At 37.5% G+C, this 17,123-nt stretch overlaps 1 protein-coding gene across 1 annotated transcript; it reads right to left on the reverse strand.

Annotated features, from left to right (window-relative positions):
* Window positions 1-3,159: 3,159 nt before the first annotated feature.
* On the reverse strand, window positions 3,160-16,295 carry tmem240a (transmembrane protein 240a). Its single transcript, XM_058409723.1, has 4 exons — window positions 15,192-16,295; window positions 14,793-14,899; window positions 11,079-11,287; window positions 3,160-4,366 (listed from the first exon to the last, which is right to left on the reverse strand). The coding sequence occupies exons 1-4, from the start codon at window positions 15,246-15,248 to the stop codon at window positions 4,212-4,214; spliced, it is 528 nt and encodes a 175-aa protein (XP_058265706.1). The 5' UTR covers window positions 15,249-16,295; the 3' UTR covers window positions 3,160-4,211.
* Between the last annotated feature and the right edge of the window lie 828 nt (window positions 16,296-17,123).

The following is a 17,123-nucleotide window of genomic DNA, read 5'->3' on the forward strand; positions in this document are numbered from 1 at the left end:
TTTGTATGTATTATAACCGTGAGTCCAGTTCTGCCATTTTGTGAGTTGGCAACGCATCCTGGAAAACTATTTTATTGTCTTTTTTGTAAGATTCTATAAAATGACAAAATTGCAGTTAAGAAATTGGAAAAACAAGAATGTCTGTAAAATAGCTTCACCAAGCTGGATTACCAGTTTAACAAGCTCTAACAAGTTAAGCCACACCATCTTAACTAGTTCAAGACCCAGACTAGTCTGACCTTTCACACATAAATATTTCTCATTACAATGTATATTGCATTTATATTGGAAATTACAGTCTAAATTGAAACATATTATAAAAGATCATTATGTTCTCCTATGCCTAATAAGCTCTTCCGAACTGGAGGAAAAGACGTGTTGTGTTTTATTGATTCAAACCCCGGAACAGCCCTTTGGCTGTTTCCTGGCAAGGTTTTTGTAGCACTAAAGCATAAATTATAACAAGGTTAATCCAAGTTCAGTGTTTACTCTTATGACATTTGAAAGACAAATTGTTGCTGAAACAGTTATAGTACAGTTATTGCTATAATCTTTTGACTTTATTTCCTCTGTCCATGAATGCTTGTTGAAAATAGGAGCTGCTGCAAAAAAAAATTCAGCAGCAAAGGACCTTGGAAATCAAAGTGAGACTGCAAGAGTTTTAATGGAGACAAATGCTGCTGTAACAGATGTGCCTAAGCAAGGTCAGCTTTCAGTAGCAGAGCTTGTGCAAGAAAGCCATGGCCTCTAGATACTGACGTTTTAACAAAAACAGATGCGAAGCTGAGGAAATTCACTAAGAATATTGAACTTTAACTCTTAAATTTCAGCGAGAAAAAGTCAACATGTCAACAACAAATCAACTGATATTGAATTGAGGTACCAAACAGAACCAGTGCCAGACATATTAGTGGAAACAGAAACCTTTGCAAAAGGTTTATAATAAAAGCAGTGACCCTTGTAACTGGTGAAGCAGTGCAGACTGATCATTGCAGATTGGGCAGGATCCAAGATGTGACGTTTATTAGCACCTGAAAATAGTAGGCAATATCTGCAAGTGGCTTTAAACCCCACACATCAAAATGGCAAAAAGCAAGTATATTCAAGAATATTCATAAAGACAGAATTACTAACAAAAGATTGGGAGAAAAGCCAAAGAAATAAAATAAAGAAGTAAAAGGGAACATCTGCAAAATTATTGTAAACTATGGTATAAAAAGTATTCACTTTAAGAATTATATATTGGAATTCACTTTATGGAAAAAAATACTTAATTCTTGGAAGTCATTTGGTTTGGTCCTGTAATTGGATGTAATTGAACAAGCTGTAGACATGTTAAAACAAGAGACAACTGAGCCCTAGCTGAACACCCAGAGCACTGCAATAACATAATTCATCAAGCCAAAGCCTACAGTACTTTTCTAACTTTCTTGCATAACATAATTATACTTCCAGGGTTTTACCTGGCTATATATGTTCAACAGTTGAAAGCACTCAGCTCTTAACTTGGTAATGCAGCACTCCTTGAGGCTTCACTACAGCAACAGCAGGTCATGCAGGAGTTGTTTGTCTCAGATTGCTTACCAAAGACCTGTTGAGAGTTCAGTGGGAGGACAGCTTTCACAAAGATGACAACAGATCATATTGAATCAAATCTCAATATTTTTTAACATTACACAGAGGGAGGTGTGGGTGAGGGATGACTGGCTTTTCCATACTCACTAGGGTAACTCAGATAATATACTGTACTATCACATAGAGCCTTAAACAAATTGAGTGAAAAGTATCTACTTTAAAATATTTAGGATTATATTTACATTTATTTTTTAGTTGAGTTTCTTGACTTATTGGTATTAGGTATTTCCCCTTTTGCTTTAATGACAGTGTGCTAGCATGGACAGTTAGATGCAGGAAAAATGGGTAAGCTTAAGGAGATAAGCAAGTTTGACAAGGGCCAAATTGTGATGGCTAGATGACCGGTTCAGAGCATCTCCAAAACTGCAGCTCTTGTGGGGTGTACCCGGTCTGCAGTGGTCAGTATCTATCACAAGTGGTCCAAGGAAGGAACAGTGGTGAACCGGTGACAGTGTCATGGATTGCCGAGGCTCATTGATGCACTTGGGGAGAGAAGGCTGGCCCGAGTGATCCGATCCAACAGACGAGCGACTGTTGCTCAAATTGCTGAAGACCTTTAATGCTGGTTCTGATAGAAAGGTGTCAGAATACACAGTGCATAACGGGTCAGGGCTGTTTTGCCAGTGAAAGGGGACCAACACAATATTAAGCAGGTGGTCATAATGTTATGCCTAATTGGTGTATATGGATGCTATGGATGTCAGTGCCCAAGGTTCACCCAAAAGAAGTGGCTCAAAGGGTAAACTATTTTGTGAATGACAGATCATCATTAGTGTATATTAATGACATGGTAATGAAAATCATGTGGTCTTGACTAGAAGTCTAAAATTTCAGAAGAGTAAATCATTGTCATTGTGATTTATTGTTCTGTCATTCTCCAAAGCATTAAACTAAGAGGTTCGGGCACGTTGGTCTTCTATAATTTCTAATAGCATTGAATACAAGCACTGTCCCAATCAATAAAGTTTAACCAGCTCTAAAGAGTTTTAATATACAGTATGTATTTTTGGCTCACAAATGGAAACATTTTGGGGATGAGTTGATGGATGCATTTTTATATTAAATATATATATAACAAAGCTCATCAGCTGCCCTACTTGTCTTGAGCATTTGATCCCTGACTGAAAATGTTATTGATATAATGTGAAATCTCCTGACATGGCCAATTTAAAAATATTAGCATTAATGCACTAAACAATGGTCGTACCTAATGGTGCCGGTGTGTAATTGAAATTGAAAAAAAATATGTTTTGAGTATTATTTTTTCCTGGTTTTATCTGTATTGTTCAGTACCATGCTGTTGGTATGAGAATGACTTTCCAGCACAGCTATTATGTGAAGGAAAACAACATCTGATTTTTTTTCACATTTCACGTTTATCAGGAATCCTCTGTGTATTTGTAGTTTACAATCATGTCTGATTATTTTTAAAGTACCAGAGACTATAAACTAGATATTTCAGTTTCTACAAGGACATCAAACCTAGAGATGAGAAATGGTCATGGGAAATTATGCTGGTAAAGATGTTGAGAAATAACGCTTTTATACAGCAGGGCCCAGTTGTGCTTCAACTGCACTTTTAATAAAACAGACATTTCATCTTCACAACAGCAATGTCTGGAGATGGAGAGGAAAGGGAAAGTGGGTCAGGGCTCTTTCTGCTGCCAGGCTAGATGCACTCATTTAACTAGAGAGTCATTTAAAAGGAGACCTGTAAAGGTTATTGGACAGAGTCAAGGAAAGACAAGGCAAATGCTGAAGACTCTGTAATTCAACCAGTCATACTCAGCACAGCACAAAGAGCCCTGGTCACTGACATGTCTCCCTACCTCTCCTTTATTTACAGATAAAATTAAATACATTCATTTATTTCACTAAGTAACAAATCTGTCAATCTTTATTTTACAGAGATGTGTTTTCATCCAGTCAAACAATTCATGTCATACTTCTGCTTTCAAACTTTTCCCCACAATCCATTACTCTAGTTTCCTGTCACATAATTTATTATTCATTTCTAACATTCCCTAACCCTGTGTTCACTTAAGTCCCATAAAACAATATGTAGAACTATTTACATGAGCAATCATCTTGAACTATGCTGTCACAAAACCACAATCATCATCCCTTCCCCCTGCCATAGGGGTTTCTAAATCCATTCCAACAAAACAAATGACCAAAAAAAGAAAATGAAGTGACGCAGTTCAGTCTCGCTGCTCCATTTAACACTGCATGTATTTGTTAACCCCCTCCCGCACCAGTTTTAAAAGTGCATGCCTAGATTGAATTAAAAAAATGACCTGTACAGAAAAAAGACCCTCAAAATTTTTCCAACACCACCACCAACAACAACCGCCCAACCTTCCCCTCCCTGACCCACCCTAATGAACATGGTGTGTGGAAAAAAATGAGAATTTCTTTGTTCTTGAGTCTCAGTTTTTTGGAATCCCAAATATTGAATTGCAACAAATGGCTGTAGAAAGTCAAAAAGATGGATTGGACTGTCGTGGGACTGTTGAAGAGGGTCTCTGAGGCAGCATTTAGTAATGGGGCAATTAAGGGGACATTGTGGTTCAGAGTCAAAGGTGACGGGGACTGGGATGACCGTTATGATAAAGCTTTTGCTTGATATGCACCATGTTTCCACTGGAGTCTTCCAGCTGTCGTAACTGTGTACGTCTACGAAGATCCCGCAAGTTGCAGAACTGTGGGAGCCAGGACCAGGACGGTGTGTCTGTGAAAGCAAATGAAAACAAAGTTTTTTATTAATATTCACATCCATCATCTGGCATTCCATAAATGACATACCTTGAAAGCACAGTTAGTCTATCATGTGGGTGTCCCTATCACTTAGAAGTCAGATCTAGAACCCTTAAGGATGTCCCTCTGTAAGAAACTTTAGAGATCATATACTAAGACCCTAACATGGAGTGTTTCCTTTTTAGGAAGCTAAAAACCTTCCCCTAACCTTCCATTGAACCCCTTGAAGACGACATAAAGAAACTCTATTTTCCTATTACGGTAGGAGAGCAACAGTAAAGTAATATCACAAAACACCAATCATCTGAAATAGTTAACATTAGTGCTATACCATTATAAATAAAGCCAGTTTGCAGATGTGAAATTCTCTTTTAAGTATGTTATGTCTTAAAGCCAGTCCTTTTATAAACCTTAAATATCTGACAAAAAAAAATTAAAAAGACATTTTGCATGATGTTGCATTTGGCATAATATCCCAACATACAAATGAATGCTAAGAATGGTGACACCATGTAGACATCAAAAATCTAATTTGGCTCATCTGCATTTAGTGACACCTACAAAACTTCATAAAAGTGCACAGAGTGCTGGGAGTATGAAATAAACTATGAGTGAAAAGGCTTGAAAGGCAGAAAGGGAAGTTATTTTGACTCACTTCTATATCAATAAAAATATTTATTAATTCATAACGTTAATACTAATAAGTGAGCACTAAATCTTCTGCCAACTGAAGCGTTTGTTTACGGCTTAAGGTTGTTCACAGACAAACCAGTCCATCCTCTGCTTATACAGTTACATATCCAAAACAAATCTATAGTTCTAATATATTTCTGTACAAACAAAAGAAATATGCTGTCATATTTTAAGCCATTGCTTGATGAGCTGAACATAAGCTAATAAATAATAATTTAATTCCTTTTCAAATCATCTTGGAAATTAATTCTGTTATTCCAATTTAATGCTAAAAAAAAAAGTATAACAGGTAAAATAGCTACTGCTGTGAACTGCAGTCCAACCAACAGTCTTTTGATTTGGGACAGAAATTGTTAGCTTGCTTTACTCAGTCACATTAGACAGAAAGATAGAAAGCTTGTCAGACTGTTCCACAGGGTATGGTTCAGGATCTGTGTGAAATTCTGTTCTACAGATTGATATTTGTTGTTATAAACTGACTTCTTTTTTCAAGGTGCCTTAGGGTTTTTAGTGCTTCAGGTCATAGTGGTTGAAAAATATTACCAGTATAGACCACTAGAACACACCCACTTCCAGGTTAAATCTAAATATGAAAACAGATATGGAAACAAACCCAAATATGTTTTTGGACTTATCAGATACACATACAAATACACAGTACATGTATACATGATGCTGAATAATACCTCATAAAAACATGATTTCATTATTATTACAATGAAACTGTCAGCAGTGGGTGGGTTCAAGCAATTGTGGAATAGCTATATTTCCATATTATTTAGGTCAGGAAGAGAAAACAAACTTAGCCTAGCTAGAAGGACCTTTTCACAGATGTGCCATGTAATCTATTTCACAAATATAATAAGGCTAAATTTAACCTTAATCTTAGTAGGCATACAAATCCTCCAGCAGGACTTGGATAGTAGTGCCAGCTAAAATTCAGGTTTATATACATGCTCTCATTTTAATGTTATCTCTTCTATATGAACAGTTTGTTGATAATCTAAACCTAAGAATAAATTGATTTTGCTGTAGTTTAGCAGAATGGAGCTTCAGGAGAGAAGGTTGTGTTTTCTAGTTTCTTGGTCATTAGACAAGCTGCATTTTTATCTGTTGTAGTAATAGGAGTTAACTTGTTTTGTAGAGATTTCATTATTAAATCTAACTATAAAGAAATAAAGGTCTGACATGTTGTGCATCAATAAATTAGAAATGGACATTGGTTTATTTTCCTATAAAGATGTGTTTTTTATTCCTTATTTGCTACAGATAAAAAAAGCCACAATTACACAAACAGTTCACTATCCAGCTTAATAATATCATAGCCTAAGAGATTCGACTGGCCTTAATTGTAGTTAGCACTTTAGCCATTTTTGAAGATTATTAATATTGCAGACATTCTAAGAGATGTTATGTACTGATACATTTAATTCATTTAATTTTTACTTTTTGTAATACCTCTACCTCGGCTCCTTCCATCCTTTTTTTAGTGAGTAAAACACTAAATAGTAAACTAAAGGATAAAAAACACAGCATGACTGCTACAGATGAATGCTATTGTAAATTAAAAATCATCCATTCATTCATATTCAGTAATCATGTCAATCCTGGTCAAATCAAGAGCATTTCCAGGAACATTTGGAGAGAGCCTGGAAAATACGCTGAATGGAACAGCAGTCCATAATTCGTATACATTCATACACCCATTTACACTTATGGGTACATTTTTATTGATATTATATACTAATATATTTAAATTTGTTTTTACCCTAGGACAGCGTCTAAACTGATCACAACATACTCATATGTGATACACAAGTAACACACACAGACAAAGAGGGAGAGAGAGAGAGAGAGAGAGAGAGAGAGAGAGAGAGAGAGAGAGAGAGAGGGAGATCAGTCTGCCCTGCTAGAAGGAGGGGGTAGTTATTTATAGCAATCTAAGGGTATGCCATCCACAAGGACTGTTGTGAAGGGTATCCAGAAGAAGCCAAAAAAATAGAGGGCCATTTAAAATCAGCATTTTTAATAAAGCTTCACACTCGAATCAGCCAACATATAATTTGAATCTCACTGATAAGCAGATGATGGTATGGAGGCAAAACAATAGAGGCTCTGGATAAACTGGAATAGGCTAAAAACTGGAATATCAGTGCCAGGTTAATGGTTCATGCTGTTTTATATTAGCATTTTTTAATTATTAAAATACACACAATATTAAGCTCTGAAAATAGGTCTATTGTTCATATGGGAAACAAAATCACAAAATGGTGAATGAATTAAGGTGAAAGGCGACGAGTGGAGGGTTGAATGGGTGGGGGAGAAAAGGAATTAGAGAACGGGAAAACTGGAAGCAAAAAAAAAAAATCAATGTACCTCTCTATCTGTGTGTGTGTGTATGTGTGTGTGTGTGGGGGGGGGGGGGGTTGTGGCGGGTGCTCACTCACACATGTCTCCCTGTTGCTTGCCTTCTCTTTCCAGCTGCTCTCTTTCTATTTATAGCTCTCACGAAGCAGGAGCATGCAGAGGGACCGGAGGGAGAGAAAATGTGTGTGTGTGTGTATGTTTGTGTGTCTGCGCTCAAGAGTGGGAGTGGGGATATGACCGTGTCATTCCCCCTCTCCCTTCAAGCTTCACCTTCACTCCCCATCTCAGAGAGGCTAAATGAGGTTGACCTGCCATCAGCATCATGGAAAGCCTTGGAGAGCTCCACTACAGGGGCATCCCCACTACTTTTCATTAGCTTCAACCATTTATAGAAACATTTTTTTCTTCTATGCAGACAGAAACGTCATCCCATTATAATGGCTGCTATTTTAAGCCTTAGCACTACTGAAGAAAAAAATCCAAGAGTTTTTTTAATGTGGGTTTCACCCTTTTTTTCCATACAGACTATACATATCACAGGCAATTGCTTTATGACTACATGGGAAGCCCGGCTTCCCCTAAAAAATTTTTTTAATGTTGCAATGAAAAATGTACTAGTGCATCTATATATTTTTTAATCATTCTTGGTGAAATTTAGTGTTTGAAAATACCAAATATCTCGCTGCAGTACCATGCTGTTTGCTAATTGAATGCTTTTTATTGGTGGACAGCTCAGCCTGCATGAAAATGTCTGTAGAAACCCATAGATACACCTCCAAACAGTTTCAACACACTCCCATGACACGTACAAATACGCTCTTTTAATAGAGCAAAAATTAATGCTCACTGGACCAACAAAATCTAATATGTCATTTTGGGTCCTGCCCACAGCTAAGGGTCAATGAGCGTGTGGGTGGGCGGATTTTGCATAGAAAAATATACATCTTATTGGACAGCGCACTCTTATTGGACAATGCATTTTTGTCCTGCTCGGGGTGCATGGCTTTTCCATTTCATGATTTGGAGAACTCTCACAGAGCTTCCAAATCATCAAAACAGTATTAAACATGACTTCCATCTCAAACTTAAACAAATCAGCCCCAGTCAAACTCGGGGCATGCTCAAAGCTGCAGTATATGGGCAGTTGAGTAATGCTTCAGTATAACAACATTAGACAATTAGTATGTCTTATTATCTTTGCAATTTGTAAATAAGTATACAATAGATATAAAAAAAAGTCTACGTATTCTTGGTGGCACTTATAATAATTGGGGATATGGTTGTATCACATTCAATGTCATGTTCAAAAGTAATTATCATACAGCTATCATCAACAACATTATTCTACATTAAGATCAGCTGTTTCTGTAGGATTTTCTTCACATCTTCTTTGTTTCATCTGATTGCTGAAGCCCTGATCAGCAAAGAGCTTACAGCATGTAAGATTTAAGGTTGCTTTTCTTCAGCCAGATACCTACAAATACCAGTGAATTTTAGTGCACAACTGTCAGGTGTCTGCTAGTAAGCTGAAGATGACATGGAATTTCACTTTCCAGCATGATAATGACCCAAAGCATAGATCCAAATCAACAAAGAAACCAAAAAGTAGATCAGTTTTTGAATGACCTAGCCAGAGCTCAGACCCAGATTCAACTAAAACTCTGTAGGGTGACCTAAAGCCGGCTGTGCACAGGAGATGCCTTAATGGATCTAGAAAGTTCAGCTGTTTTTCACTTAAGTTTTATATGAATACATCGTAATTTGACATCGAGTGTGGAAAAGTTCTGAGACAATTTATCCTCATTTAATTTTTTTTACATCACAAAAACCTGTCGCTTTAATAGAGGTGTGTAAACTTTTTTATAACCACTCTACATTTATCTTTTATTTTTTGTATTCCTTTTGGAAATTTTTGTTTATATATATAAATATAGGACTGGCAACCTTCTTGAGTGAAATTTAGCTTAGTTTCTTTTTATTGCATGGCAGATATTGTTAATGTTGCTGACCTGGTTTTGGAAAAGTCTTTTTTATGCTCGTATTTCCTCTGTTTTAAATACCACCAGCCACAGCTGACACCTACATCAGCATTATTCAAGCTATGCTGCTTTCTACCTTGTAGAAAACTGATTACCTATGGCTTCTTTATGATTTCATCATAAGAAAATGAATCATTCAGAAAAGGTTCAAACACTAACCCTATTCCTAATCTTAACCTTAATCATTGGAAGGCTACATATGAAAATGTTCACTTTGCTCATTATGTCTTTTTTTTTTTTTGAGAAAGCGTCATGCCTTGTTGACCCTCCAAAGAGTAAACATAAGGGAAAGTAAAAGGTAATACGTGTGTAGGATTGCTACAGATTGTAGCAACATGCTTTCTTTGCTGTTTACTTGTCATTTTTATTCAGCCATCATTTAAACTACTATCTAGACATGATAACTTATGAATGATGAAATTGAAAAAGCATTTTTGCTAGACTACGGACAGTATAAATTTCTGTTCCTCAGTGGCCCAGATAACAATAACAACTGCTTAGTGCTTTATCTACATTGACTGAAGGTGTACTGTTCACTATAACACCATAACCTTGACAGCGTAACTATAACAGCTGCATAGGAAAGGTACTCTCTTCTACAGTATATAGCTTATGTACATGCGTCATAACAGAAAGATAAATCAGTCAAACAGGAATATAAATATCACTGCTTTATGGAAATAATCATAAACAGCAACCATGTAAAACCTTTGTTATAATTACTATATGAAGTCTCAGTCATTTTCAGTGGACAAATGTGCTTAATCTGTGCCACACTATGCATACTTCACTGATCAGGATATTCAGAATATTCATCAACCCCTTCTCCTTATATATATATATATATATATATATATACATATATATATATATATATATATATATATATATATATATATATATATATATTTAAGCCAAATATACATCTAAGGATAAGTTCAAGCATATTGTAATCCCAAAATTATTTATAAATAGTGCACTGAAGTTCAGACAGCTTTTAAGAATCATTTAGATCACTTTTTGAAATGTGTCTTTATCTGAACATGGGCATTTTTTCTTATTCAAAAGTATCACATCAAGGTAAGTAGGAAGGCTTTGCAGCACAATGACTGTGATTCCTCTCACTCTAAAGAGAAAAATAACACTGCCTTTGAGAAACTGCTCATTGATTAAAATTGCCCTTTTCTCATACAGTACCACACAAACCTTCTTAAGCATTAGTTCATCTCCAAACACTGTAGTGAAAATTTTCATTGTAAAACTATTGAATGCCTTATTGAATGACATCATTTGCTCACCCATTCTCCTACACACTCTCTAAGACCCCCCATTATAATACAGTAACGATGAGTAATAGAAATCTTTTGCATTCTGACGTCCTTAGGACTTCATTAATCATGACACTGGACATAAGGGGTTTTTCAATTATTCTCTCATCAAAAGAGGTGTTAGAGTGAATCACTTCTCAAATATATTTATTACACATTAAGCATCCTATCATATACCATATACATGGTATGGATGGACATGCATCCTGTAGTCACTATATTGATAAATGTATACAGTACATGACTCCTCAACACTCACCATAGTAGCGGCTGGCTCTCCAGGCCCGAACGGCACAGTGTAACGCTCCATCCAGCCACAGCAATAACCAGCTGATGCAGAAGCCCAGCAACAACCCCAGCATGAGGTCCATCTCCTGCTTGGTCACGCTGTCACTCACAAAGTAGTTCTCAGATGAGTCCACCAACGAATGGTCCCCATCATATGGAATTACATAATGTACATGGTGTCTGAAAGAGAAAGAAAATAGACAGTGTTGGAATTTGAAGAGTCTACTGGTGTAAGAGTCACTCCAGTAACTAAATAACTAACAGTAACGAGTAATTCACTGAATAATATTCTTTATGATGTAAAACTGAATGATAAGTCAGAATTTTAAGGGGTTAATGGATACCATTGATTAAGAAAAAAATAGCATGGGCCCTCCATTAAAAGACATACTAATATACACTATAATATAACTAGCTATGTCATATAGGTTTTTTGTAATGATGATTTATACATAGCAGGTAGCGCTAATGCCTCACAGCTCAGCAGGGATCCCTGGTTTGATCCTAAACTCAGGTTATGTCTGTGTGGAGTTTCTTCATTTATTCATTTGTATCAATGTTTATTTCCTTTAGTTTTCTCCAAACTCCAAAAACATGCCAGTAGATGGACTTAATACTGTCAATTAACTCTAGTTGTTAATGTGTGTGTGTGTGTGTGTCTGCTGCCCTTCCTGGCATCCCATTCAGGCTGTGATCCTTCCTCACACCTAGGCATTAAATCCAGTGCAACCCTGAGCAGGACAAATTGACTACTCAAGATGAATAAATGAATGAATTATTTCGACATACCAGACTTTTATCATAAGCATTCACTTAATATCTATGAAGGACATATATATGTGCAAAACATATATTTGTGTATATAAGTGTTTCAAAATCAATTGTCCCTAAATAGGTGTGTTTAATTCCTTATAATTAATTCATCCGTCTTTAGTAACTACTTTATCATGGTTAGCAGCAACTTATTATTATTCAGTTCTTCATTTCAAACTATGTTTTTCATTAGTCATGATTAATTATTCAGTTACCACGTTGAAAAAGACTGGTGCCACTGAAGCATACAGGGAGTTTCTGTTCTGGTATCTATGTGCCATGAAATGGAAACAAATGAAATATTGCTGATTTTTTTCATTTGAAACCTAGCAATGCTTGTTTCCTGTACCAAGGCACAAAATATCTGGTTACTAAGAACATTAATTAAAAGTTAGTCTAGATTATCATGCAAAAAAAGGTTAATTATTTGTCTTGTAGCTGCGTGATACCAGTTTACTGAAACTTGGTACACACATGTGTCCCTTTACATTTCACAAATAAGAGGGAATTCAGTACTAAATTGTATTTTCTAAGAATATGTAATCTGATGTGTAGCATGTTGTTGCAGTGGGTGTTGCTGCCACCTCACAGCTCCAGGGTCTCAGATTCAATCCTAGGTTACTGTCTGTGTATAGTTCTACATGTTCTTCCAGATTCTCTGGTCTCCTTCACATCCAAATCAGATGCCTGTAGGAGGAATGGCTGCACTTAATTACATCTAAATGTGTGATGAATGTGTGAATACTGTGAAGTATTGGTGTCCGATTCTTGGTGTGTCTCCAGTGTTCTTAGGATAGGCTCTGGAAACTTACCATAACATAAGAGTTTATTCAGGATGAATAAATTATTGAAGATAAAAGTTATGAAATGGTTAGAAAAAAAGAGATTCTAAGCTTTAAAATGTACCTCAGATGTCTGCTTGCAATTCTTTTGATACTCTGATACTTTGTTATATAAAAGACTTTTTCCTTCGGACACATCTGTGATTACAGAAGACGTTTTAGAAACTACAAAACACAGAAATCATTACTAAATGGTAGAGTGAGAATCAAATTACACACTTTCACTACACTGCTATTAAGAAAATTGACCACAATAAGTCACGGTATTTTTTCGGACTAAAATCCCTTGACCTATTTACATTAACTGTTTCTGTATTGCTGTATAACATCATTGGTATACTGGTATACACATTTCTGGGTGTGAAATATTTTAGCCAAATGTCATGAGTATTAAAAAGTATAATAAAGATCGTTCTCAGGAATCATCCCTGAAATTTCATAGTGGATTATACAGTGTGTGGTCTGATTTCTGTCAACAGATTAGCTGTGCTGTTGTGTAGCAAGCACAATTAGCAGGTCAAAGTTGAGAATAATTTTAGGCTGACCTGATTCAGTACCCTTGGGTAAAGAATACAGGGCACTTAACAGAGAATTCAGTCGATTAGTCTGAAGAGATAAAAATGTGATGGTAATATATCAGAAATACACTATATGGCCAAATGTTTGTGGACATCTGACCATCACACACGTATGAAATTTTTAAACACTCCACTGCAGATTTAGTTCTCCTTTACTGTACCAATAACCTCTGCTTTCTTGGGAAGGCTTTCCACTAGATCTTCGATCATATATGAGGGGATTAGTGCATTCAGCCACAAGTGTGTTCACTAGTGTTGAAGTCAGGTTGTTTTGCAGGCCACTTGAGTTCTTCCACTTCGGCCTTGGCAAACCATTATTTAAGGACCTTAGTTTGTGCACACGATTGGGCACTGTCATTTTAGAACAGGTTTGAGTACCTTAGTTCCAGGGAAATTGTATTGCTCTATGGCATACAAAGACATTCGATGCAATTTCGTGTTTCTAATATTGTGGCATCAGTTTAGGAAAGAACCACAAATGCTCATCAAACCTCTAGCCATGCAGTGTAGCACCTTGTATATACTTATAAACACTCTGAGAAATTAGGGTACAAAAGTTTACTCCTCCTTGTTGCTCGGGTGGTACCACCAATGGTATACCTTTTGTACCTTTACTATATATCTCTTACCTTTAGGTATACTGAATGTCTGCTCATGGGTGAAAAATACTTGCTGAAGGTACAAATGATTCATCCTTGATGGTACCATCCCAGCAAAAAGCAAAAGTCCAGTCTGGCACCCTTGTTTCTGAGAGTGTGGCCTGACTATGACTATTACCACACCTATGTGGAGGAATCCATGTCATGTCAGTTGCATGCTGCACTTTCTGCACTTTCTTTATTCATCTATGGACATCAGAATTCATTAAACAGGCTAATAATGAAGCCTCTATAAAAAAAATTAAATAAATATATAAAATATAACTGACAAATGGGAATTTTCTTCACTCCTCGTAACCTTTTCGTCATGAGCATTTACTCCGCTAAGCTCAAGAGAGATCAAGCCTGCACGTTGCGCATTGGAGCGAACGCGAACGTACCAGGCCATTAAATGAACTACGTAGCCTACTAGGTATCCTAAGGTTGTGCTTTGGAGAAACACACACCTTGATACGCAGAAACCAAGAATCCCCCCACCCCCCAAAACGCCACCGACACTGACAGATAGTAGCTCAGCTCTGTTAATATGCCAACGAATCGTTAAATCATCTCGCAACCAGATCAGACGAATATGAGGCCTATGAGCAATCATGCAGTCATGTATGGATATATGTGCTACATTTAGATTGATGGGGAAAAACAGTGTTTCGGAGGTATGAAAAATGGTTGGCAGTATAAGAAATCCTCACAGGCCCCTGCTCTGTTTTAATAGATGAGAAACGATTAAAGGCAATGCGATTGATGACAAGGCTTCTGTAATAAAATAAATCATTAATGAGCTTTTTTTTGTTACCTTCCACAGTTGCAGTGGCAGACGCGATCCTCCCCTCGTAAATGCGGTAGGATGTAGTTGTGAAAGCGGTCCAGCAACGCATTCATGTCCATTAGACACGCTATCGCCTGCAAAGAAGCATTCGTGTCAAGCGGGACATCATGACAACAATCACCAATCTACTATTATGAACAAAATACTGTAGGCTAAATAGCCTACTAAGAGAATAAACATATTTCCCAGGCAAGAACCGACTCGAGCTGCTTCTTATTCCTTTAACATGGCTGTGCGTTTACCAAGGTTGTGAATGGACTTTCCTTGGTCTATGCGCCTCTACTTTCTGCCGCTCTCAAATTATGTTTCTCTCCCTTAACTTAACAACTGACATTGTTTATGGACATGCTGTTGTGTATTTCTTACCATTACAACAGAAGCACCAAGGATCATAAAAATCATGGTGGTTGTGATCATATGCATCCAAACTTCCAAATGCGCCGCTCGCTCTCTTTCAACCCAGGGGAGCCTGTCTTTTCAACAGAGCTGTGTGTTTAAAACACTGAACATACAGTGCTAAAAGAGTCTGTCCCGGGAGAAGACGCTCATGGATGCGCCTTTACCGCACCTGCCTCTCAGTTCTGAGCGCGGATCGGCGCATAAGGTTTAGAGTGGCCCGGTCTCTCCAAACCCCCCTATATTACTCGCGGTTTTATTGTCCTCTCCATTTAGCACTGCGCTGAATCGAGCCTTAAATTTGCTTGAGGTTCAGCACTGATGTTGAGCAAAGTGTCCTGCTCTGTCTTTATAGCTGCTGATGCTCTTTCCCCGCTGCGTTCCAGCACCGTTGAAAATTTCCCAGCGACGATTAGCAAGATCAGGGAGAGCTCTAGAGATTTCCCCCCACACAGATCTGGCTTGGAGTGCCGCTTCTTAAGAAAGCGTCTGGTTGATTCCACGTCTAGTAATCCTAGTAATCCATGTCCGTCTTTCACTCCTTATCACATGCAAGTTGATCAAGTTGTGGCGAAAAAGCTGATCGATGCACCAGTGATTCCGGCCCAGCATTGATCTTGCTTGATAAGACAGGCGACTCTAAGACAAGACGGCTCTTGATTCAGCCTCCCTCACTTCCACCGCATCTGCATCAACCACATACCCGGAGCCACACACATGATTATACAGTCCTCTTTCAACCGTCGTGGTAGCCAGAGGCATTTTAGCGATATGACTCTGTGCGTGTGTGTGTGTGTGTGTGTGAGACAGAGAGAGAGAGAGAGAGAGAGAGAGAGAGAGAAGGCGGGGGACGTGTGAGTAGCCTACAGAGGTGACTAAGAGGTGGCAAATATATCTTATTCATTTGCTTTGCTCGGGCTCGCAAATCATTTTGGAATAATGAAACGGTTTGTGTGGGTTTTAGCTATAAGACATGTTCTACAGGAAGACCACATAGCTGTAAGCTGCTCCATCCGCCCACTGGCTCACTCTGCAGTTCATATTGCGCCATTTCAGTCGGTCTGTAGTGGAGCGTGTGTAGCCTCGCCTTCTTTGCTCTGGTATTTAGCAAGACCGCTGCATAGGATGCTCAGTGTTTCAGTGACTGACCACAAAGAAATGTCAGAAATTCACTGTTTCAATCCTGTTTTTTTTTTGTTTTTTTTTTCAAGAATGGCACCACAAGGTTTGTGTTGGGTCAGTTAAGAAATTTGATGCATACTGTATTCAGCAATGATTTTTTTTGATAACTATTTAATTGTGTTTTATTATATGAATGTCCAAACATTCACATATATGCTACATTTCTTGAAGGTCAGTGACCTTTTTTGCCAACAAGATGCAAGATGCGACCACTTGCATTTCAGCACCCTGGATAGCAGCTACGACAAGGATTTACTGCATGATGCAGTAACCTCTCTCTCTCTCTCTCTCTCTCTCACGCACACACACACACACACACACACACGCACGCACGCACGCGCACGCACGCATGCATGCAAAAACAGTAATACATTTCTCTATCTCTAAATTATGTGATTGACTATGTCCATGTATCGATCATTTTGCCCAAAATCCTACCTATGAATGTTTACAACTGGACCTTGGGAGGGAACTAAGATAACTGAAAATATGTAAAATATTTATCCTTTAATCTGCCCAACAAATGGAGAATTCACAGCTCCACACATTTTAAATTCCATTGAAATAATAAATAAATACCTCTTTTAAGTGATGATTTTTAAGTGTTGCTAACTGACAAATGTAAGCAGATGTTCTATTGATTTGCTCGCTTTTCTAGATGTTGCGCAATCATGGGGCAGCACTCTCACTGCCCTACTTAGCTTCCATAGAGTTACTGTA

Source organism: Hemibagrus wyckioides, linkage group LG15, assembly GCF_019097595.1.
Source record: "Hemibagrus wyckioides isolate EC202008001 linkage group LG15, SWU_Hwy_1.0, whole genome shotgun sequence".
In the NCBI taxonomy this organism is placed as follows: Eukaryota; Metazoa; Chordata; class Actinopteri; order Siluriformes; family Bagridae; genus Hemibagrus; species Hemibagrus wyckioides.

What these genes read in the sequence shown, in the direction of transcription:
- tmem240a (XM_058409723.1), bottom strand. Translation starts at nt 15,248, where the DNA reads ATGCATATGATCACAACCACCATGATTTTTATGATCCTTGGTGCTTCT. An exon ending in TTGGTGCTTCTGTTGTAATG is followed by an intron (nt 14,900 to 15,191) that starts GTAAGAAATACA and finishes GCTTCTTTGCAG; the next exon opens with GCGATAGCGTGTCTAATGGA. An exon ending in GAGAGCCAGCCGCTACTATG is followed by an intron (nt 4,367 to 11,078) that starts GTGAGTGTTGAG and finishes TTGCTTTCACAG; the next exon opens with ACACACCGTCCTGGTCCTGG.